A 24731-nucleotide genomic window follows, 5' to 3' on the forward strand; every position below is an offset into this window, starting at 1 on the left:
CTTCAGTTTGTAAATGCCGTTCTCCTCATATCCAGATGATAGAACCTTCCTCGATTCACGATCAAGGACTTGCACTGTAGAACTGTCAAACTCCACTATAAGACCAAGGGAGCAAATCTTATGGACTGAAAGGAGATGGTACCCCAATCCTGGTACACGCAAAACCTCTGAGGTATGGGTGCCACCTCGTCCATCCGGAATAAGCTGCATCTTACCCCGACCTGCAATAGAAACTGAAGAGCTGTCTCCAATGAGAACCTACCCACGCGAAGGTCGCAGCTGGGCAACACCATCCGATGAAGGAGTCATGTGCCGTGAGGCACCACTATCAATAATCCACTCTCGAGATTGGGAAGCCGCCATCCAAGCATCAGAAGCATTCGGTGAAGCGTCCTCAATGACAACTAAATGTAGAAATGCAGCTGATGAGGGTGCAGCCACCGCTCCAGAATCCTTGGTGTCCTTCTTCTTGGTGTCCTTCGAGTCTTTGTCAGGGCAATCCTTCTTCCAATGGCCAGTCTTTCCACAAATATGGCATGTGGAGTCTTTGTCCTTGTCCTTGTCCTTGTCCTTCTTGGACTTGTTATCCCCCTTCTTCTTCTTTTGGTCCTTCCCCTTCTTCTGAGAGGCTTGACCTGTCAACGCCTCCGTCTTGGAAGCATTCTGTCCCTTTAACTGTTCCTCTTGGTCCAAGACCATAGGAACCAACTCCTCCCAACGAAGAGTAGACTCTCGCCCTGAAGCAATAAGGGCAGAGTAAAATGTACCGAATCGTGGCGGAAACTGGGACAAGAGTGTAATCGCCATGTCTTCGGAGGAGATGGGCTTCCCCGCATTCTGAACCTGCATCTATAGCTGCCTTAGCTTGTTAATGTGTTCCCTTAGCGAAGAAGACTTATTGACGGACAAGGTCCGCATCTGAACCTCCAAAGAAACCCTCTTCATCAGGGTCATCCGATTGTACATTTGATCAAGCTCCAGCCATATCTCACGAGCCACCGTCAAGTGCTCGATGTGAGCGATCACGGCTGTAGTGCATGATAGAAAGAGAAAGGATCGAATCCTGGCATTCAGTTTGTCCCAATGAGACTGGGCCCTGGCCAACTCCGCACGAGCATCAGAAGAGAGTTTGGACTCATCTCTTACCGAGGGCCGGTCAATATCTTCCTGTACCAACTCCGCCAAATCATAGGACTCCAGAATGGCCAACATCATAACGCGCCAAATGCGGTAGTTGTCGCCGTCGAGCTTCTGATCTGTAGGAAGAGCCGGTAGGACAGGCACCTTCCGGTCCATAATCGCCTGGAACTCCAAGTCCATCTCTGTAGACATCTTCACCTGCAATGCCTTCTCAAACGCAAAAGCAGCCCCCTCTGACTGAGTAGACTCAGCCTGCTAAGGCTCTTCAGCGTCCCAAAGCTCCTTCACCCGCCGGAGGCGATGAAAAAGCAAAACCTGCACTTTTAGGTTGAAAACTCAAACTTTCTCCGCGACAAACAGCAGTAAACAGCAGCAAATCCACCACCTGTACTCCTTTCCTGTGCGCCCACACTCGTTTCAGCCTTGTTCCAAGGCGCAGCCCTCCTGTCTGCCCTTAAACGCAAAAAACGCAAATTTGTGTCGCGATGGAAACTCCTCTTCAGGTTGATTCTGCGCTCAGTCAGCCCTCAAACACTGCTCTGATACCATGTCAGAGTGCAGCGGTGCGGAAGCGTAGGACTGAGAGTGAGAGAACGCAGAGAGAGAAGGGAGAGAAAGAGACAGTGTACACTGAAGATCTGCTGTATAAAGAATGCTGAATACAAAGATATACACGGGCGCAGTGCGCTGGACTGCGTGTCTCCACCTCGACGATGCGACCTGCTGTCCACCTCGAAGTCTACTGCAGTCTGCACTGTCTGCTGTCAGAAATCTGCGAACAGAGACAGAAATCTGCACGGCACCGGTCTGTAATCTGCGACAGAGAATAGTGACCAGACTGCTGGAAACATCGACTATAAATAGTCGAAAAACTGCCTGAAATGGGGCGCCAGAAAATAGGGCGCAGCCTGAATAAGTCGGCTGCATTAAATGCAGCCGACTGGGCTGCTGACAGTCGGACTGCCACGTGGCAGTCCGACTGCACAGTCCGACTGACTGTGCAGGCTATGATCTGTCTAACAGGAGGGAGGGAGAGGGAGAGAGAGAGAGAGAGAGAGAGTGAGTGAGTGAGACAAGAAGAAGGACTCACCTTGAATCGGTGTTGTGATGGGTGGCGACAGGGCTACAAACTCCTTCTCCTTCCTCTCCTTTCTCGTTGCCTGTTGCTTCCTCCTCTCTTTACCCTTTCTTCTTTGCCTCTTCCTTTCTCCTCTCTTTGTGCCGTGCGCCTATCAAAAAAACCCAAAAGAAATGCAAGACGTGACTACTTTGAAAAGAATGACACACCAGCAATATTTTTCAAAATTTTTTAAAATTTAAGTGCGCGTCTATGTGTGCGTCTATGTGCGCGCCTATAAGCGCATGTATATAGAGCACAAATTGAACACTATATACACGTGCTTATAGACGCACTTATATACACATAGTTAAACGCACTTATAGATGTGCATATACACATGCTTATAGATGCGCATATACATGCACACATAGATGTAATTTCACTTGCAAATAAGATGCAAATATAGACGTGCAAAATAGTGTATTTTTCAAAAAAAATTAAAATTTTAGTGCGCGTCTGTATTTGCGTCAAAATTTTTAAAAATTTTAGTGCGCATCTGTACGTGCGTCTATAAGCGCGTCTATAACCGCATGTATATAGAGCACGAATTGCATCTATATACACGCGCTTATATACGCACAGGTAAACGCACCCGACTATGCGCGTGTACTAAGCGCATCTATAACTGCTGCTTATTGTAGTGTTTCTTGGATTGACAGGATGGTATAGGATTTTCATTAAAAACTATGCTTTGATTGCAGCACCTCCGACGGACTTACTAAAGAAGCAAACATCCATTGCATGGTCAACTCTAGAACAAAATAGCTTCGACAGATTAAAGCAGAGTTTGGTATCAGCACGTATCCTAAAGCTTCCAGACTTTAGTAAGGAGTTCGAGGTAGTATCTGATGCTAGCGAACTTGCCTTAGGGTGTGTGCTCATGCAGGGAAGCCATCCTGTAGCATACTCTTCAAGGAAACTGAAGAGTCATGAGAAGAATTATGCTACGCATGATCTGGAATTGCTAGCTGTCATCCATGCTCTAAAGCTTTGGAGGCACTACCTATTGGGTAATAAGTTTACTCTAGTGACTGATCATAAGAGTCTCAAGTGGATCTTTACCCAGAACGAGCTCAACATGAAGCAACGTCGGTGGATTGAAGTGCTAGAGGAGTATGACTTTGAGATCAAGTACCGACCTGGAAAAGAGAACGTAGTTGCTGATGCACTCAGTCGCAAGGCATTCCTTAATCTTGCAGAATCCATCAATAGCTAGATCTCTAGCTACAAAAGTATCTATGCCAAACAATCCAATACTTGAGTTAGCTAGAGAGGAAGCATGCCATGATCCAGCCTATCAAAAGATGCTAAGGAAAATCTCTATCAAGGATCAGGATCAAAAGCTGCAGGCTAAGTATCATGAATTCTCTGTCCATAGTGGACTTGTCTACTATAGAACGAGGCTGTGTATACCGGCAAGCTAGTCACTTAAGTAGAAGATATTATGGGAAGCTCAGGATTCCCCTTTTTCAGGACATCTTGGCTATGCCAAGACTCTCAATACAGTTAGAAAAAGCTACCATTGGGAGAGGCTTAAAGGTGATGTTCTCAAATATGTCACCGAGTGTTTGTCTTGTCAAGTATCAAAGCCGAACATGTCAAGATGCCAGGGAAGCTGCAACCGCTAGATATTCCTCAAATGAAATGGGAATTCATCAGTATGGATTTTGTTGTTGGCCTACCCCAAGTTCAGGGAGGATACAACTCCATCATGGTTGTGGTTGACATGCTTACTAAGGTTGCACACCTTATTCCAGTGAAGACAAACTATAAAGCCTCGAACATTGCAAGATTTTTTATCAAGGAGATATTCAAGATACATGGGCTACCAATAATAATCGTTTTTAGTGATCGTGATTCTCTCTTCACATCACACTTCTGGAGAGTCATCTTTGAAGCCATTGGAACTCAACTTTGTTTTAGCACAGCTTACCATCCCCAAATGGATGGCCAAACAGAGCGAGTCAATCAAGTCATCGAGGATATGCTCAGGGCATACTGATGTCGTGAGCCAAAAAGGTGGATTCAATACTTGCCTTTGGTTGAATTTACCTACAATGCTTCTTACCAACAAAGCATTCAGATGACCCCTTTCTAAGCATTGTATGGTCATGACTGTCGAAGTCCCCTAAACTTCTCAGATCTAACCTTGAGGATTGAAGCTTCAAGGTAGATGTTGGAAGAGATGGATGACCAAATAAAGTCAATAAGATAGGACATCCAAGCTGCCAAGGATAGACAAAAGGCCTACATAGATTTGAAGCGTCAAGATAGAGTCTTCGAAGAAGGAGACATGGTCTTCATTCGCGTACGCCCAAAGAAGAGTTCCCTATCCTTAGGAGATTGTAAGAAGCTAAGTCCAAGGTATTGTGGACCGTACAAGATCCTAAAGTGCCTAAGACCTAATGCTTATAAACTGCAACTCCCTGAGAACGTAAAGGTTCATATGTATTTCATATCAGCCTATTGAAGAAGTATGTACCTAATCCTAACCATGTACTTGATGACCAACAAGTTGTAATGCCTAGTTAAGGAGTCCTTGAACTAAGGCCTGATAGGATCTTAGATGTTAGGGAGAGACAACTGAGATCCAGAACCTTGAGAGAATGCCTCGTCCAGTGGAAAGATTATCCCGAAGAGGATGCCACTTGGATAGATGAAAGCACTCTCAACCATCAATATCCCCAGCTTATCTTGAGATGAGGATATCTCGATTCCTCCAAGGAGGAGAGAATGTGACATATCGAACTTCCAACAGCGTGTGAATCCTCTTTATAGTCGTAAGGATAATTTCTTTATAAAGGCAAATTTTTTAAATTATTCCCCTCTCCTCCAGCCGACTGTTGAGATGGAGGAAGAGGGGAATAGCATGTGTAGGCAAGCTCCTTGTTGGAGCTTGCCTAGAATATGGATCATGCACCTCGACGCGTGGGGGAGGGAGGATCTTATCCCCTCCCCTATTTAAACCAATGGGGTGCAAGTGGAAGGAGGGATGGAGCGCTGCCATGGATGCCTAAAGGGGGGGACGCCGTCGACTTTCAGAGAGGGAGAGAGTGAGGTCGCTGTGAGGGAGAGGGAGATTGAAGACGCCCTCACGTTGGTGCTGTCGACAAGAGCAGCTGCTTACACCGCCCAGTCCCAGCAGCTGCCATTCCACCTGCCAGTCGTCACGTCGCCGCCGCCATCACATAGATAAACCCCCCCACGTGATCTCTAGAAGCTTCTAAAGCTTCTAAGGGGGGGCCTTATAAGCCCCCTTTCCCCCCTTAAGAAAGTCTTACCTTAAAAGGGCCTTCACACGACCCTTAAGCCCTTCTTTTCCCCCCCTCATATTTTCTCCTAAGGGCTCCCTTAGGCCCCTTCCCCCCCCCCCCCTCCCCCTTGATTAATTCTTTCTTAGTCCCTTGTTTATACCTTTATTTTCCCCCACACAAAAAGAAAAAAAAGCCCTTTCATGTGGCCCTTAAGCTTTTTCTTCCCCATATAAAAAGTCATTTTTAAAGCCTTCATACCCTTTGTCCCCCACACGAAAATCCACTCTTAAGGATCTTCTACATCCATTTTTCCCCTTCCCGAGGTTCTTTTGGAAACCCTAGCTACGAGGGTTGGTATTCCCTCCCCCCTCTCGGGATTCAAGAAAAAGTCTTCTTTCCATGGCCTTAAAGAAGCCTTACCTTCAAAAGACTGTTTAAAACCCTCCCGAAGTCTAAGCACCCCCTTTTTTTCGTGAAATCCCTACTTCAAGGAGGAAGCCTTCTAAAACCGCTTCCAATGGACTGTGCAAGTTATCACAAAGGAAGCTACGGTGGAATTTCAAAAAGGAGTTGCAAAGCGGCATCCACGACGGAAAGGCTGCATTTGCAATGCCTCCTAAGAAAGCCTAAGGCGCAACCGCAGGAGGATCGTCTCCTAGCATCCACGTGGACATCTCACCCCAAGTCCAGGTTTTTCTTCCTAATTTTTATTTAACGTCGTTATAATTCAATTGGGCGTAGATGATTTTTGGAAATAGGATGCATTTTCATCTCAAACGCTTTAGAAAAAAATTAACGCACGATGGAGGAATTCAGTCATTAGTATTTCTAATAAAATGAACAAAATAAAGTGGGGAGAAAAGATTGATATGCATTTCTAGCAAGTAGTTTGATGCATTGCAACAAACTGAACTTAGATTAATGTCCACATTTACAAAACGAAATTAAGATAACGCACTCCGTTTAAGCATGGAAATATAACGCACTCCGTTTAAGATCCAATCTCGAGGCCCGCATACTCGTCTAGGGGCGGAAACTTGGATTGGTAATCCCTGTGGATTGCTGGATAGCCTTCGGGTGGATTGTGGATAAGCCTACAGGCTGGACTTTATGTATTTCCAAGATAAATATGATAACTTGTTAACAAGGAACTTGTTTGGGATTGCTTTTCTATGTCAAGTGATATGATTACGTGAAGGAACCAGTGCCTAACGGGCTAATTAAGGAAGCTGATTGATACATGTCCAACTAAATGTGTTAGGTAATTAAATAAACTAAAACAACCCGAGAAAAGTGCGGTGGATGTGGCCATAGGTCCATCCTACGGATGGGTGGTCTCGGTTGGCCGTGAACTTTTCTCAAATCACGATGGACAGTAGGAAGATTGTCAAAGAACACGAACAACAAAGCGTCGACCTAGAGTTATGATTGATCCTAATTTACGCTATTTTAGGGGAACTGAATGGGACTATGCCTTATGGCAGAGAGGTTGAGCTTCGCATCCCTCTCGTTTCCCATTCTCCTTGAACCAAGTGCAGTGTGAATCTACTTCGGACCTGGAGTTTCTGCGTAAAGTAGTTCGCTTAGATTCGACGTTAGTTGTCGTTAGGAAATGACCAATAGGAAAACCCTAATTCAGGTCGGTCCTAAGTGGGAATGGCCGGAATACTTTCGCTACGTGGTAGACGCGGAGAGTCCTAGATCGCAAACCCCGTAACATTCCATGGGAGTGTCGGGCAGAGTCTTCTAGATATACTTTCCGATGGACTGCTAAGACATATCCTGAAGATAACAGGTGGACACATTACACTCTCTACTCTCTCCACTCTCTTTGTCTCCTCGGGAAAGTTACTATATGTATATCCTCTACATCATGTGCATTTAAGGCCTATTTATAAATATCCTTATCTGTGAATTTTTCTTGAATAAAACATAATCCTTTTCTATTCAATCTGTAAATAACCCCTTTATATAACACCCTTTTGTGTGAAAAATATATATAAAAATAGTATTTTAAAAATGTCTTATTTTGAACCCACATGATGCACACATATACTCATGAGTAACTTACCTGAGTTTGTCTCTCACTCTTTTGACTTTTTTCTCTTTCCCCTCTCTACTCTTTACTCTAGCTTTCTACTCTCTCGTTCTCTCTTTCTCCAAATCACTTTATAATTGATTTACTAGTTTTATAACGAATTAATTTTATAATTTTTATTTCATAATTAATCACTATTTTAAACCAAATTATAAATCAATTTTTAAAATATTGAGGTATCAATTTTCAAGCACATGCTTGTACCTAGCACATGTTGAATGAAGATTGACCATATTGGCTAAATGCAACACAATCACCCTTATTCCAATGATATTACTAAATTATATGCCCTACACATGCACTCCTCCACCCACCCACACATCCACCGAGCCCATAAGGACACACAAAAAAGAGAATTATCTACAATATACAATGCACTTAGGTGAGTCAATCTATCTTAAATGACACAAAGAAGAGGAAAACTAAAACAAAAAATGCAATAGGGTTTATGGACTTACCTTTAAGCTAGATTGTATCATCAAAATGAAGAAAGGAAACCCATGGTTGTAAGTACTTTCTATTAGTGGTTGAATATGTTTTGTCGTTTTGGTTAGGCAATATTTTAAATGGGATTAGTATAAGCACTTGTATTTACATGTGGAAATATTGGCAATTATAATGTGCACATGTTTTTCAAAGCTCATATTGGTGCTTATAGCCACATCCCTTTTTTTTTTATAGAAATGCTTGAGAAACTAGTGTTAAAATTCTCCTCATCTCTTATAGTGTTCATTGTCACTAAAAACATTGAATGATATGCAAAACTTGGTCTCATAAGTGATACTTGTAGTTACACTCTTGTTCATTGCTTAAATGATGTTGCAATTTTGAATTTTAAATTCATAACAAAATCTACATCAAACATCATGCGAACAACTCCCACACATTTTTTCCCAAATTTCAGATGTTGTAATGTGCTCTACAACCTTGTGGTGGACAACTAGATTATTATTGCTAAGAGTTCGTATCTTAAATACTTTTGTTTAATTGTTTCTAGACAATGGGAACACTTTTTTAAATAGCTTTGTCCTAGTGTGCATATGAAAGATATCGGGTGTTTATGTGAGAGCATTGCAAGACTAGGAAGTAGCACCCTAACAACTACTTTCCATGTTTGGTTGAGTAATGGATAGAGTTTTCACTAATCATTAGCGATGAAGACTTGCATATGTTTGTGGCCTTTTAAACAGGAGTGCAAGATAGTTGTGTCAAATATTTAGCTAGAATATCTAAATACGTATTCTAAGCCCCTTGACTAGGATAGAGGCAAACATATGACTTGACTAACTATGATATTCATGACTCTTTCTTATCGCCCTAAGAAGTTCTGCCCTGCCTGGTTCTTCACCCGTTTAGATTGTATTTACTCGAGTATAGAAGACCATTTTTGAGTAACATTGTCGGATGGGATTGAGCCAATATGGAAGGTGGTGTCAATGACTCTTCTCTATTCACCTCAGAGATTGTCTGGTGTTCTCAAATTTCCACCTGACTACGCTATATTTATTCGTTGAAAGAAGCATATCTTTTAGTAAGATTGGCTGATGGAATCGGGCCAATATGGAAAGTGCCAATATGGAACGTGCATGGAAGGAGAGTGGCATGCTTATCCAGACGGAACATCGCCCTCGAGGATACTGGGAGACGCGGCGGCAGCGCCGAGTGGAAACGAGAATATCACGCGCGGTCACGTCGAGGCCAGGGCAGGGGCCGCTCGCCTATAAGTATGGTCGAGGCCTCAGGCATTTTGCCAGCTTACCGGCTAGTGCGAGGCCTCCCGTACAATAGCTCCTGTTTGCTTGTGTGTAGTTTGGTGGTGATAATCAATATGGCGGCTCGTGTGTTTTTGTTGGGAGCACTGTTGGTGCTGTTGGTGATAGTGAGTGAAGTGTCGGCGACGTCCCGCGGTCGAGAGGAGGAGCGACGTCGGGAGGAAGAGAGGGAGAGGGAGGAGAGGAGAGGAGAAGGGTCGAGGGAGGAGTGGCACGCGAGGCTGCGGGCGTGCGACAATTTCTTCAGGCAGCAACGGCGAGAGGTGGAGGAAAGAGAGTCGTCGCCGTATTACAATTCCTATTTGTCATGGAGGTCGGTTGAGGGGAGGGGGGTGACGCAGCAGCAGCCGTCCCGGGCGTGCTGCGAGGCCGTGGAGCGCATCCCCTCGCAGGACCGCTGCTACGCCCTCCAGCAGGCTTACGGAGTCGGCGAGCGCCGCCGTCGTTATGAAGAGGAGGGCGTCTGGGCGCAGCGACGAGAAGAGGAGTCGGAGCAGCAGCAGAGAACCATGACCGCCCAGATGTCCTCTCGCCTCCTTCAGCAGTGCAACCTTCGCCCTCGCGAATGCCGTGCAAGGTCGTCCCGAGGTATGTTGTCTAAATGATGCATTGCCTGTCATTTTATTTTATATATCAGTCTATTATAATCTATATCTATTTTAGATGCATTGCCCGTCATTTTATATATGAACCTAGTGGATTCCGTCATTTTAATATATATGAAACCTAACATAATCTAAACCTATTTCGTCTGTGCCAAAAGTTCGTTTATAATTGTCTATTGTCTCTCTTATAATTGTCTGCGTTATTTGCGATGGTCGAATGTGGCATATGAACATAATGGATATGATCTAATTGACATGCGTTATTTGCAATGATCGAATGGCATATGAACATAATGGATATGATCTAATATATCAATTATTCTCTTGTAATTGTCTCTGTTATTTATTTGCCATGATTGAATGGCATATGGATGTAATGGATATGATCTAATATATAAATTATATTCTCTAAATATGATCTAATACATCACTTATGGATATTATTTAATATATAAATTATATTCTCTTAATTTGTGATGATTGAATGGCATATGAATGTAAGGGATATGATCTAATAGTATATCAATTATTGTCTCTTAACTATAGTTAAGTCGATTTAAAAGACCGCTTGTCAGAATCATGGTTAGATTCAAATCTACATCTTATGTAGTACTATTAGTTCTCTGAATATTCTATCCTTGTTGGGTACCTCGACCTACATTTGACAATAGTTTACGCGTCCTTAGTGTATTTGTCTTCGAGTACTTAAATTGAAAGATTTGAAGTACTGGTTGTATAGATACTGTGTGATCGAATGTAGAACTGGACCTAATATATATTGCTACTAGACCTACATTTGACAATAGTTTGCGCGTCCTTAAGTGTATTTGTCTTCCGAGCACTTAAATTGAAAGATTTGAAGTACTGGTTGTATAGATATTGTGTGATCGAATGTAGATCTGGACCTAATATATATTGCTACTAAACATGTCCGCTAGCTTGAATCGAACTGTGTAATTGTTCAAAATAATATTACTGTTATATTGTCAATCAGCTTGAATTGAAATGTATGATCGAATGCAGTTTCACCTAATATATATTGAATGCAAGTCTAACCTAATATATATCTTGCTACTAAATATAATGCAAGTATAACCTAATATATATTGAATGCAAGTCGAATGTAATATATATATTGTTATCGTGGTTGTATATATATTGTGTGATCGAGTGTAGATCTGGACCTAATATAATATTATTCTTATATTGTCAGCTAGTTTGTTATATATCTTTGTGATTGCTACACTCAAGTATGTTGGATTACTGATTCTTAAGGCACTGCTTGTATTTGTTTGCAGAAGTGCTGATGGACGATTCTTATTAGAGGTCGAGAGAAAGTGGGCTACCTTTGTCGCAATATGCACAACTAGGATTGTTGCCGCTACTCAATGCTCTCCCATCGATTGGTGGGTGTGCCATCCGAGACGAATAAACACCCCCTATAGGGGGTACTTTGTTCGATAGAAAAAATGTATGGATGAAGAGGGGTTTGTGTGTATATAGGTTTCACCAAATAGGTGTAAATATACAAAGGTTTTTGCTAAAAGGTTTTTATCAACAGTTTCTTTAATCTGCAACTTCTATCTTTATAATATAAAGTTGTATCAATCCTGCAACTTCTATCTTTATAATATAAAGTTGTATCAATCCTGTTTGTGTTTAGTAATATTGTCGAAATTTGTATGAGCGACCAACCATCGAATGTGTGCGAGATAGATGCATATGCAACTAATCTGCATATGACTTACCATCGAATTTTCATGGGATGACTCATGTTGCATGCATGAAGATAACCACATGGTTGGCTCTCCTAACTATAGTTCAATGCATGAAAGTAACGAGGACGAGCTCTAATTTCAATGACCAACATTTTGTTACATCCAAGACTCATTACATTAAGCCAACTCGAGTTGCATGACCCTATGTGCTTTTTAAGGGTGTCTTGAAGGGTTGATATTGTAGGTGATTTGTGCAAATCTTTTAAGGTGCTACGACAGTCTAAAATCATTTGCACTTGGTAATTTTTGGATTGACAATGGTTGTCATTGTGTTTGCTGTATTATTCAAAGCCCATATGCATTTTGTGTGTGATTATGACCAACTCAACAAATTTTCATAATCGTGTTGTGAGTTAGAAATTTTCATAACTGCGTGGTTGAGGCTGTTGACTCAGCAAATTCAAAACCCCATGATTGAGACTGTTGTATACCATCATGACAAACGATACTACCCATCACAAACCCCCAAAAATGCTTGAATAAACTAAGCTTTCGGTGCAACATGGACCTGATTGCTTGCCACCTAGAAATTAATTGATTGATTCGAGAGTGATCGTTTGATTTGTGGAGTGTTTTAAATTGTTGGGATCTTATGGACTGAGACCTATTGAACCCTCCACCTATGTTTTAATCGAGAGTGGAGAGGTTTGATCACTTGATTTACTCTAGTCGACGGAGTTGAAATATTTAGAGAACTTAGGGGGTGTGTGAATCTTCTGAAGCATAGAAGACAAGAGTTGATCTTTCCATTAGTTAGAAGAAAAAAGTCAATATTAGAAGACCTAAAAAATATTTCTGTAGTTTTGTTGGCCATTTTTGCCAATGGATGTAACTGGTGATTCATGATATGCCTTCCAAATGAATAATTGGTGGTTTTGCCGAAAGTGTTGGAAGCATAATGAGCCTCTCCATTATGGGAAAGGCAAAGAAGAGTGCCATTATAGGTAGTGATACGAAGGGGGTTTGCAGCTACTTCTAGGTGAATCCCTAAGGAGTTTCATCCCACCCCTAGAGAACCACTCACGCTTAAGTTTCATCCCATTGTTAAGAAGCATGTCCATTGGCCAAGGACAATGAATTGACCCAATGATTAGTGGCACATGTATAGGGAAACCCAATGCTTGAAGCTCTCATTGGCTTCTTCGTGATCCCTAGAGAATCACTCATGCTTGACTTTGGGAAGTACTTGATCATCCCATTGTTAAGAATGTATGTTCACCCACCAAGGCCAATGAATTGAACCCAAGGAAGAGTGGCACATGTATAGGGAAACTTAGTGCGTGAAGATCTCACTTCTCTAGGATGTGCTAAATGCCAAAGGCCAATAGTGGCACATGAAAGTTATATATAGGGTGGTTTCTTCAAGCTCTCACTTCTTGAGGATGTGCTAACTTGCAATTCATGAGGATTGCTAAACCTACAATGCCACTTCTATGTGAAAACCCTAACAATCACTCACACTAGATTTTAGGAAGTACTAGTTGATTATCCCATTGCTAAGAAGCATATCCCCTTAACATGTTAAGGCCAATGAATTGAGCCAAGGAGTAGTGGCACATGAATGTCATATAGGGCAACTCAAAGCCTCACTTAAGGATGTTCTAAAGCTACTGGATTGATTATCTTAGGCAACTCAAAGCCTCACTTAAGGATGTTCTAAAGCTACTGGATTGATTATCTTAGGTAAAAACATAAGTGCTTGAAGCTCTCACTCCTAACTCGGTGCTTGAAGCTCTTCCTTTTCTCATCAAGTGTGTGCTTAAGGCTAGATGTAGACGAAGTTTGGTTCAATTTTGGTGATTTGATAACATCTCATTGTAATGTGTGCCAAATATGATTGTCAAGTCTTTCTCTTAAACTGTCAAAGTTGTTATGGTGAATTCACATCTAGGGGGAAGTGGGTGCAGTGGAATATCACACTAGATGTAGATGGACTTTGATAAACAATGCATTCTAATGTGTGCCAAGGATGATTGTTAGTCAACAACTCTCTAGAGTTGTAAAAGTTGTTACGGTGAAGTCACATTTAGAAGTGGGTGGAGTGGAACCATTCAACTCCATTGGTACTCACAAGATCCTATTTAGGGTTGGGTCACACCAACATGAGTGGGTGGGAAGGTAGACTTGTAGTTCGATCACACACCAGTAGCAGAGGTTTAGGGAAAGGATAATCAAAATAAATATTTAATGTCTTATGTGTGAGCATGTCAAAGCTTTGTCAAATTATATAATGTCTTTTGTGTGAGCCATGTTTGATCCTTGTGTGCTTGATTGGATTAGCCTTCTTTGTCGAGGAGATGGAAGATCTTGTTCATTAGTGAATGGGAACCTTAACCTTGCTAAAACAATCTTAGAAACTCCTTTTGAAGAGGTGCGTGTAGGGGTTTTTGAGGATTTATGATGCCCCTACTCAATCCACCCCTTGTAGTGCAACCATGCACTTATAGGGTGAGAGGGGTGATCTTTCTCCCACTAGTTCCAAGCAAGCACAACCCGGCCCATATTGTAGGGATAGTAGGGGATAGCAAAAATTTGGATCTCCACTAGGCCCCCCCCCTAGGTGGACCCCTCGGCGGTGGGCACTCCCTCATTTTCCTTGTTGTCGTAGATCAATTCAATGGTGGGCATTGGTGCACACAAATCTCAAATGACCTCTCCCTCCACTTGACACATGTACTTTCACTATCTTATGGTGCTCCTAACTCATGCCCCTTGCCCTTGGTTCAAGCTATATAATTTGCAAGGTTCGAAGAGCATGAAATATTTTTCCATGTGTTTTTCATACGAGTATGAATGCAACAACTTTGTACCATATCATATTGTTTGCAATTCCAATCATATGAATATGAATGCAACTTATTGTACTATACAATATATTATCATACGTGTTTGCCATGACAACTATGATTTGAACCAAATACTAATCGAAGAATAATAGAAAGTTTTGAGATTGTAATAATGCCAAACAATAACATCCCCATTAGAAGAGGACTTCTTTTATCACAAAAGATTTAGCCTTACAAAAGATCTTCCACTACAAAAGTGTGGACACATAGAGCTTTACATGTTTTCTTTACTAATGGGCAATAAAGAGCTTTACAAACTTCTTTGTTGTTACAAATAGTGTACTATCATCAGCAAAAAGTGTAATTTATGTCATAAACAAAAAAGTGTATTCTCAAATGAGAAACCACCGTTTTTGTTTCAAAATTCTTTCAGCTAAATCTGTATTCTCTAATCAACTTCACCACATTACTTCTGTGTCCCTAAACCTACTAAATATTTTTCCTGTGCTAATATACTCCGTGTATATATTGTTCATATGTTGATATACCTATAGCATAAGGAAATTGTGCTAATTTACTTTGCGAAGCATGTTTGTGCTCCATACGTTGTCATGCTGCTATGCGGACATCGTGTGAAAAAATCTAGAGTACATTTTCATCCAACTTTCTTATTGATCTAGAGAGTCAATGTCATATTAGTCATTAAAGTTAGTGTCCATAGTATGGATGGTTCAAAAATACTAGATTTTTGGATAAGTTTAGCCTATTTTTTGATATTTTGTAAATTATTTCTTGTAAATATCCTAAAAAGATGTAAAAAACTTCTAGAATAGGGTGGCATGCAAAAAGCAAATTGCTTTTTCAACTAGTTTTGGAGATTTCATACAAAAATAAGGATTGGCAAAATTGCACAAGTCACGATTCCAGTTTATAGGTAGCACTCTGAACTGGGAGAAGGAGTGATTGGGAAGAATTTTGACTAGGTTTTACCCCCCTTTGTTCAGAGCCAATGGAACTATGAGATTTGCGGTCTGAGCAATAGAGATGGAGCTACTGTTTTGATGCACATTTTTGGTCTACAAGGGAGCTCTATGAGATCTAATGCTTGGATATTGCTTCTGAGTAGTGCCAGACAAGTAATTTGTTTATCTTCTCAGGTTCTATCAATACATAATGCTTTAATTCATTGTTCTTTTTCTTTAGCCTGTGTACTTTTTGTTTATTCTTTTTCTTCTCTTATGTCTCTCTCCTATTCTCTACTTCCTTCTATCTCTGATGCCTCATGGATATGACCTTTCAACTAAAACCCCTCTGACATTGGTAAACTCAACGTGGAAGGTCATCAGAAGGAAAGATAGGATGGGAGAACCTTCAAGCACAATTTCTAGTGATGTTTTGTCGTAGTTAGTGCAGAATATGAACATGTTTATGCAGGTACAAAAACAACAAGAGGTGATGCAGGCTTTTGCTCAAATAGAAATTGTTGTGACGAATGCTCTGCAAGTAGTTGAGTGTGAGATGAAGTTATTCAATGGCAGGAATGTATCTGCATATTTACATACCTATGCTAAAAAGGAGGAATTCTTTGGGGTGTTGTCAGTATGCTCTTTGGACATGTATGATGTTATAGCATTGTTTGCTCAGCACAGGAAGGATTATAATGGGCTGAAGAAATTGTGGAGACAAAGCATTAGACGGTTGACAAAAAGGTTAAACCAATTGCTTTGCCACTTCCACGAGGAAGTGAGGGTCTATATGAAAAAGTGTCAAGGCAACCAAGCTTACGGGATCCTAAAGATATAGGTCATTGATTTACATCTGAAACATTATAGGAATTAAAAGTAGACTTTTTTATGCAAATGTTGGCTAGGCATGGAAAAGCATTTGCATTTCAGCCAACTGAAATAGGTTGTGTGGATCCAAATGTTGTCTCTCCTATGGTAATATTTACTGTGCCACATTTACCATGGAACTTGAGGCATATTCCAGTGCTTAAAGATTACTTGCCAAAGATAATGGATTAGCTAAATCAAAAGATTTGCATGAAGATCTTGGAGCCCTCTTCAGCCTCATACTCAAATCGTTGGTTTACTATGCCCAAAAAGAATGGGGCTTTGAGATTTATTCAAGACATGCAGCCAGTCAATAAAGTGACCATAAGAAATGTGGTGTGTAGGTCCTGTGGTTGATGAATTTGCAAAGGCTTTTGTAGGTAGAGGGATCTATTGTTTGGGTGATCTTTACTCAAGGTATGATTAGTTTTAGCTTGCAAAATTGAGAGCATGGATATCACAACCATGAAGAATCTCTTGGGGTTAGTACGGATGTGTACTCTCTCGTAGGGTGAAACAAAGTCAGTGGCATACATGACAAATTCATTGAATAGGGTAGTCATGAATTTTACACCACAATTGACAATGCCCTTCTTGGATGATATTCCAATCAAAGGGTGTGCAATGGATGAAAAGAATGAAGAGATGGATGCTCATGGGTATCGACAGTTTGTTGTAGACCATATTGTGGATTGCAAAAGGATTTTGACGCGTCTACAAGAGGTGATTTAACTCTTTTTGGACAAAAGTTGTCTTTGGAGTTGAAGAGGTTTTGATTGTTGGGCATATGTGTGGGCCCTATGGGCAAAGACCATCACTAGGAAAAATAGATGGGATTGACAGAATGCAAGATGTATGCATGAATGTATCAAAGGTGAGTAGATTATTGGGTGCATGTGTGTTCTATTTGATATGGATTCCTCACTTTGCACATGTAGCTGATGATCTATATCAACTCTTAAGGAAAGGTCAGAGATTTCACGGGGACAGGAAGCATAAAAAAGCAATGAAGAAATTGAGGCACATCTTGAAATCTGCTCCTACATTGAAAAAGGTTGATTATTCACACGGAAAACCTATCATTATTACTATTAATATGAACCCAATCGGGATTGGATGGGCAATTGGGCAAGATGATAAAGAAGGGAAAACATATGCAATTCGCTTTGGTGCTAAAGTATTGACTGAATGTCAGAGAAGGTATCTACAGGTAAAAAGAGAATTATGGGGAATTGTGATAGCCCTTAAATGTGATAAGGAGTATTTTATGGGTGCTTGTGTAGTCATTGAGACTAATTGTTTGCCGTTACTAGGTATGATTACTAGTTGTGATACCCCAAACATTGCTAATGCTCCGGTGCATTGCATACATCAAATCTTTAAACCCTGAATTTCAGCACATTGCAGGAAGAGATAACCCAATGGAAGGGATGTTATTTGGGCACACTATGAGAATGAAGATAGGATGATGGATGAGGAGGAAGAAGATGACTTTCTTGTAGCTGAAAATGATGTTGCAAGAGTGAATTTAGAAATGCAAGGAGTTGGTATAACACTAACAGAATCTTGGACAACAAATAGAAGACACTTTAGATGTTATGTATCTTGTATAGCATTGTTTTTAGAAGACAAATATGTAGGAGAGTGGTTGAGAATTGGTCAATACCTCAGTACACATTAACAAAGAGAGATGAATGGTCGGATGAGGAGTTTAAGAAAATCAAGAGGAAAGCTTATGGGTTTTTCTTAAAAGATGGATACTTGTGGAAACATGCTAAGAAGAAATAGGGTATGCCATTGCGAGTTTTGGGTGATAGAGCTTCACAAGTAAATGTTATGCAAGAATTTCATGAAAATGCTAAGAAGAAATAGGGTATGCCATTGCGAGTTTTGGGTGATAGAGCTTCACAAGTAAATGTTATGCAAGAATTTCATGAAAGCTTATGTATTGGCCATAGAGGTGTTTGGGATACTTTTGCAAGATCAAAGAAATATATTGGTGGCATGGCATGTATAAGGATGTTGCTCACTTTGTGGAAACATGTACGACATTTAGAATGTATTCATCTATGAGACATTGGGATGGATTGCAGCCCATATATCCTCTGTCTCTTCATTTTAAGTGGATAGTGGATTTAGTCACGATGCCTATAGGTCTTTGGCAAATGAGATATCTTGTACTTGCATGAGAAGACGAGTAATCAAGTGGAAGGAAGAGCTCTATGTACTAAGACAACAAATGTAGTGTATGGTTTTCTCTTGAAAGAGATCTTTTGTCAGTATGGCTGTGTGGGAAAAATTATAGAAGATAGGGGTGAATTAGATGCAGATGAAGCCCATGATTTCTTTGCACGGCTCAGGATAAATCTTTCTTTAACTTCACCAACTTATAACCCTGAAGGAAATGACAAAAGTAAAAGACGTCATCCACCTATTATGAAGGCATTGGCAAAAGCATATGGAGAGAAGGTAAAAGAGTGGCCATAATTGCTCCCTTATGCTTTGTGGGTCGACAAAACAACTCACACTGCTCTTAAAAAATATATGCATGCTGAATTGATGTATGGTAAAAAACCTATCATGCCGATAGACGAGATGATAGTCACATGGAGTGTGCTACCTTAGGAAGAGGAGTTGAATCGAGAGGAGTTGTTGGCCTTACATGTTAGCGAGTTGGAAAAAAAGTCAGAAGACATAGAGATAGTAGTTACAAATTTAAGGGATGCAAGGATACATAATAAGAAACGGTTTGACAAAAGACATATATTGGGGCCAAGAACCATACAAGATGGGGATTGGGTACTGGTTCATGATAGTAGTTTAGACAACTATCATAGGGCCATGTGTAAGGTCTCCAAAAGATGGTTTGGACCGTATGTGGTAAGACGTGTTTGATAATGCTACTTATGCATTAAATGAGCTGGATGGGACACTCATAAAAATTCCAAAAGTAGGGAAAAGAATCAAATTATTCAAGAGGTGGGAATCTACTACCTCTGAGTTATCACAATTCGAAGAAAATAGTGGCCATGATATAGGGGCTAGCCACGAAGATATGAAAGATGAAGAAGCAAAGGATATGGTTGTAGAGGATGAGGAGGACTTAGAATCTCGTGACAATTAGGACCCTGGCACATACCTGAGGATGTGCAGATTCAAAGGGGTTGAAATTCGTGCCGCTATGCAGACACAATGTGAAAAACTCTAAAGTACATTGTCATGTGGCTTTCTTATTGATCTAGAGAGTTAATGCCATACTAGTCATTGGTGTTAGTGTCCATAGTATGGATGGTTCAAAAATACTAGATTTTTGGACAAGTTTAGCCTATTTTTTTATATTCTGGATATTATTTTTTGTAAATATCCTAGAAAGATGTAGAAAACTTCTAGAATAGGGTGGCATGCAAAAAGCAAGTTGCTTTCTCAACCAGTTTTGGAGATTTCATACAAAAAGAAAGATTGGAAAAATCATGCGCATTGTGATCACAATTTACAAGCAGCAAACAACATTCTGAACTGGGAGAAGAAGAAGGAGTGATCAGGAAGAATTCTGACCAGATGTCCTAGAACTTGGCTCAATGAATCCCATTTCAAGAAGTTCCTTGATTTGCTTGGCTACTTCCTCTCATTCACACTTTGATAATCTGTAACGTGGCTTATTGATTGTCTTTGAGTTGGGCTCCAAATCAATGGGGTGATCCACTGCTCTCTTAGGAGGCAATGAAGTAGGTACTTCAAACAAATCTCTATACTCCTCAAGAAGAGCTGTCAAGGCTGGATGGTTTTCTGAATTATTGGGTTGATCCTATGTTTCTTTATTCAAATGCAAAACAAATATTTGTGAGCGCTTCTTGTACTCTCTTTTGAGTTGTTGAATGGTGATAAGCTGAAAATCTGATCTACTAGGAATTCCCTGTAAATGGATTGGCTGTCCATTGGAGATAAACTCCATATACAACTGTGAGAAATCCATAGTGATCCTGCCTAGTGTCATCAACCAATCACAACTGAGTACAATATCTTTAGGACCCCATTTCCAGAGTGATGAGGTTTACTTTGGCTTCAAAATTTTCAGCTAACTGTAAAGAAACTTGTGGGCATATCTGTGTACTGATTCTTCACCATTAGCCACTTGAACTCTAATGGGCTGTTGTAAATATGTGGAAACACAATTTAGCTTGTCCATGATGGACTTATTCACAAAACTATGAGTACTGCCACTGTCTATCAGGATGAACACTGGCTTTCCACATATGCTTCCCTTCATACAGAGTGTATTAGGGCTCTTAGATCCTGTCCAAGCATCCATAGAGATAGAACAATTAGTGGCAGCAGGCGATTCATCGCAAGTTCCACCTGGGTCAAACGGAACACTTCCACCTAGATCAAAAGGAAAAGAGTCGGCTGGATCATAAAAATACTCCTGCCAACTTCCTCCTTAAGATCTTCATTTTCAACATTAAGTACCATTGCATTAGCTTCATCTATGTCATCTTCAAAATCCTCAAAAACCAACATACTCTGAAGCTTGGGTTTGACATTTTTGTATACACACTTTGAAGCATGATTAGGTGTATACATTTCCCCACACTTGAAACATAAGCCTTTGTCATTCCTTTCTTTATAAAGATCCATAGGAATAGATTTAGGATTTGTATTGGCTGAGATGGACTTAGGCTTGCTGTCCCCCTGTTTGAAATCAACTCTTGGATAATTTGGTACCCATAAGCTTCCATTTGGCACATGATTACTGCCATAAGTATTACCAACTTGCCCTTGCTTTAAAACAGTCCTTGGCTGTCCAAAACTAGGCTAAAATGAAGATTCTTTTCTATACTTTCTTCCATAGCGCTCCGCAAGCTCAATAGCCTTAAAGAGTGAAGTAGGATTTTGTGCCATAACATCAGTTGATAAGGATGGCTCCAAGCCATACATAAACTTGTGAAGCTTAGTCTCATCATTGATGCTTTCCACATACATGCTCAGGTTGAGGAATTGGTTAGTGTACTCTCTTACACTTAGGCCCCTTTGTTCCAAACCATACCATCTCCGTGCTAATTTCTCTTTCTCAAGAGGAGAAACAAAAACTTCAACCATAAGTGCCTTGAAAGCTTCTCAATTCTCTACAAGTATGTTTTCTTTCTTAATATACCTCCACCAAGTATGGGCAAATCCCTCCAAATGCAAGGGAGCAAAGTAAAACTTCATGTCATCAGTTTTAGGGAATATGTCAAAGTAGGACTCCATCTTAGAGGTCCATTCCTCTAAATCAGATGGTGAAGATGACTGACCATTACATTTGGCTAAAACAATTTTGTCCTTAAACTCCCTTTCAGGAAAGGGTTGCTATCCCAAAATTGGCTGATCAGGATTACCAAATACGGAACCTCCAGATTGAGATGGAAATCTTCAAACAGGTGGCTGAGAATTACTATGCAATCTTCATGTTGGTAGAGCACCCCTAGAATTTTGAGTATGCAGTCCAAAAGCTTGAGTATTGGCTCCATTCAAACTGCCCAAATAGTCATCATGCATTTGTGAAGCCTCTCCTACTTCATATTGACTATTTGGAATGTCTCTTCTTCCAATAATCCCATATCCATGACCATTTTGGTTAGATGGTTGAAGTGGGACTGAAGGGCTACTGTTTGAACAAGCCTTCTCATTAGCTTCTCTTGATCCCATTTGCAACTGCATGAATTGAGAAATTTGTGCCATAAGTTGTTCATTAGATTCCACCAACTTATCAATAGAAGCCTTGGTTTGAGTAGTTGAATCCACCAACTTATCAATGGAAGACTTCGTTTGATCACTAGATAGAATCATCTGCTCCATTCTTGACAAAATGGCCTCATGTCATTCCCTATGTCTTTGTTCATGGGCACACAAAGTATTATTGAGTATATTGACTTCTCCTTGTTGTTGAAGCTCTTCAGGGCTCTCTTAAAGTGTATTATCCAGCATGGAATCCCTGATTTGCTGAGCATAATCTTCCTGGACCTTATTTTTGTCTTTATGTCCTGCCATAATTGAATGAAATTTTGAAAGTTTGGATAGGAGAAGGGTCTTACCAATGCAATTAAGTGACTCACTGATTCCTACTACTTACCCTTTTACAATATTTCAGCTTGGGTAAAAGAAATTCAGCCAATTAATTGGATTAGAGTAAAAAGGTTCATCAATCAATAGATTCAATCAATGGGATTCAATTGTTATGCTGAAATTTCAGATTGAAGCCTCTAATTCACTGATTGGAACTAGTATGCATAAAGCAAGCATTGCATTCATGAATGGATTGATTCAAGCAAAGGTTGGCTGAAAATTTGATGCATATTATTCAATTCTTTAATCTCTCAATCAAATGGATTAAGCTCAGCAATTGGATTAATGAGAGAGATTAAGAATTGAAGGAGAGTACCTTTGACATGGCTGATGATGACTTGATCAATCTTTATATGCTTGATAGAGCCTCTGGTTGTCCAATGTTGGTAAAACAATCCCCAATGCTTGTTTATTTAGTACTTAGGAATAAACTTGAAGCTTCAAATGCTTGAAATTGAAGCATTAGACCCGCCGTTTCCCCCAAATTTCTGCTCCATAGAAGCTCTTCAGCTTCAATCTTTAACCATTTCGTGCTTAATCCTTGCAATTTGTTGAAGAATCCTTGCTGAGATGATCCTACGGGCTAAAAGGATGAAGAATCTTCAAGAAATTATTAAAAATTGGAAGGTCAGGCTGAAGCTTTCATGGCTGCCATGGACTGTTCACCTAGGGTTTAGGAAGAAGCTGAAGAACCTTGAATGGGGCTGAGAATCTCCATCTTGCTGAAGTTTAATGCTTGCAAAAGACCAGGAAGAGTGCCAGGGCTGAAGGGAAGAGCAGGCTGGAATCAGCCCGAAAGTTGTACCGCTATTTTGGGGGCGGCTCCTGGCTACCTGGCTAAGCCAAGGTTGAGCAACCTTGTGCTCATTCTGAAGCTTATAACACAATATTAGTGAGTTTGGGAATCTCTGAATTCCCATTTTTTGAATACTAAAAGGGTGGCACCCGGATAACATGCCCATAAGTTTCTCAAAACCATATGATGTGACCTATCATTGGAAAGCGCTTGAAAAATGGAATCTATTGAGCTATAGAGCTCTTGATTTGTAGTTATAGTGTTCAAGTTATGACAAATCCAAATATTTGACCACGTGTCCCAAACTTATGGGAAATTCCCATATTCCCCAATATGGTGTTTTATGATAAGGGGAAGCTACTCCAAGTGATTCTTGGCCAAGAAGATCAGGGGTTTGAGAGAAATGAACTGATCTTGGTGCTGAACTTCCATGAAACCTGTAGGAAACTCCAGGAAAGGGGAAAGAGAACTCCCTCTTTTCAAAGAAACCACAGTTTGTTCCCAAACTAAGCCCGGTTAACCATCCTTTACCCTAATTACCTCCAATTTTGCATAAAATTTGATGACATCCTGTCATTTAAGCCATTCTCCGCTATATCTGCCCTTGGATATCTCCAGATGTAGTCTCTTACTAATTGTAGATGATCTGCAGCACTCCACTAGTCACTGTCTTGTACCATTTTTGTCTGAAATTGATTTTGATAGAGGAAAATAGGACTGAAAATAGAAGAAAAGAATGGATCAAAGACCAATGCTCTGATACCACTTTTCAGAGAGAGAACTAGGGAGAGAGAAAGAGAAGAGAGAAGATTGCAGAAGAGAGAGAAAGACTACATGAAGAGAGACAAGGAGAGTGATGAGGAGAGAGAAAGACTGGATTTAGAGAGAGAAAGACATGAAAGAAGGGGAAGCCGCAGAAGCTGTGAGAAAGATGGGAGAGAAAGACTAAAATTGTATTAATGTGTCAAAAAGATGTGAAAAATTACATCTCCTCTCCTTTTATACCAATATCAGTGTGACATGGCATAATATCAATGTTATTTACACTAATTTGTTATTCCCGATTTCTTACATCATGGGCCAAAGAAATCGCATCCTCGAGAGTCATTGGCTTGAACATATTCACTTCCGCATAGAAGTGACCAAGCAAAGCAAACATAAACTTGCACTTATGGGTTACCTCATGTACATCTTCGAGCATTTGAAGTTGCAATAAAGCATTCCAAAAACACTTGGTATATTGTGAAATAGACTCGCGATCTCTTTGTTTGCAGAAGATCCCACTGTTTGATTGCTTTTTCATGGAATTGGGGTGGAATAAAATTCTGTAATATTTTCTTTTGTAAGGTCTCCCAAGTAGTAGAACAATCAATGCTTGTGTGGACAACAGTCCACCATAGGGATGCTCTGTCCACTAAATGATTACTGATACACTTAATTTGGTCTTT

The 24731-nt window shown here is 40.5% G+C and overlaps 1 protein-coding gene across 1 annotated transcript; it reads left to right on the forward strand.

The window, feature by feature from the left end:
* The first annotated feature begins 9349 nt into the window (after window positions 1-9349).
* On the forward strand, window positions 9350-11619 carry LOC148036272 (uncharacterized). The gene is made up of 2 exons (XM_087679114.1): window positions 9350-9972; window positions 11288-11619. Exons 1-2 carry the CDS (start codon window positions 9441-9443, stop codon window positions 11311-11313), a joined length of 558 nt encoding a protein of 185 aa, XP_087535240.1. The 5' UTR covers window positions 9350-9440; the 3' UTR covers window positions 11314-11619.
* Window positions 11620-24731: the final 13112 nt, after the last annotated feature.

Source organism: Lygodium microphyllum, chromosome 5 (assembly GCF_053477565.2).
Source record: "Lygodium microphyllum isolate KBCC chromosome 5, Lygodium_microphyllum_v1.1.10, whole genome shotgun sequence".
Taxonomy (NCBI): domain Eukaryota; kingdom Viridiplantae; phylum Streptophyta; class Polypodiopsida; order Schizaeales; family Lygodiaceae; genus Lygodium; species Lygodium microphyllum.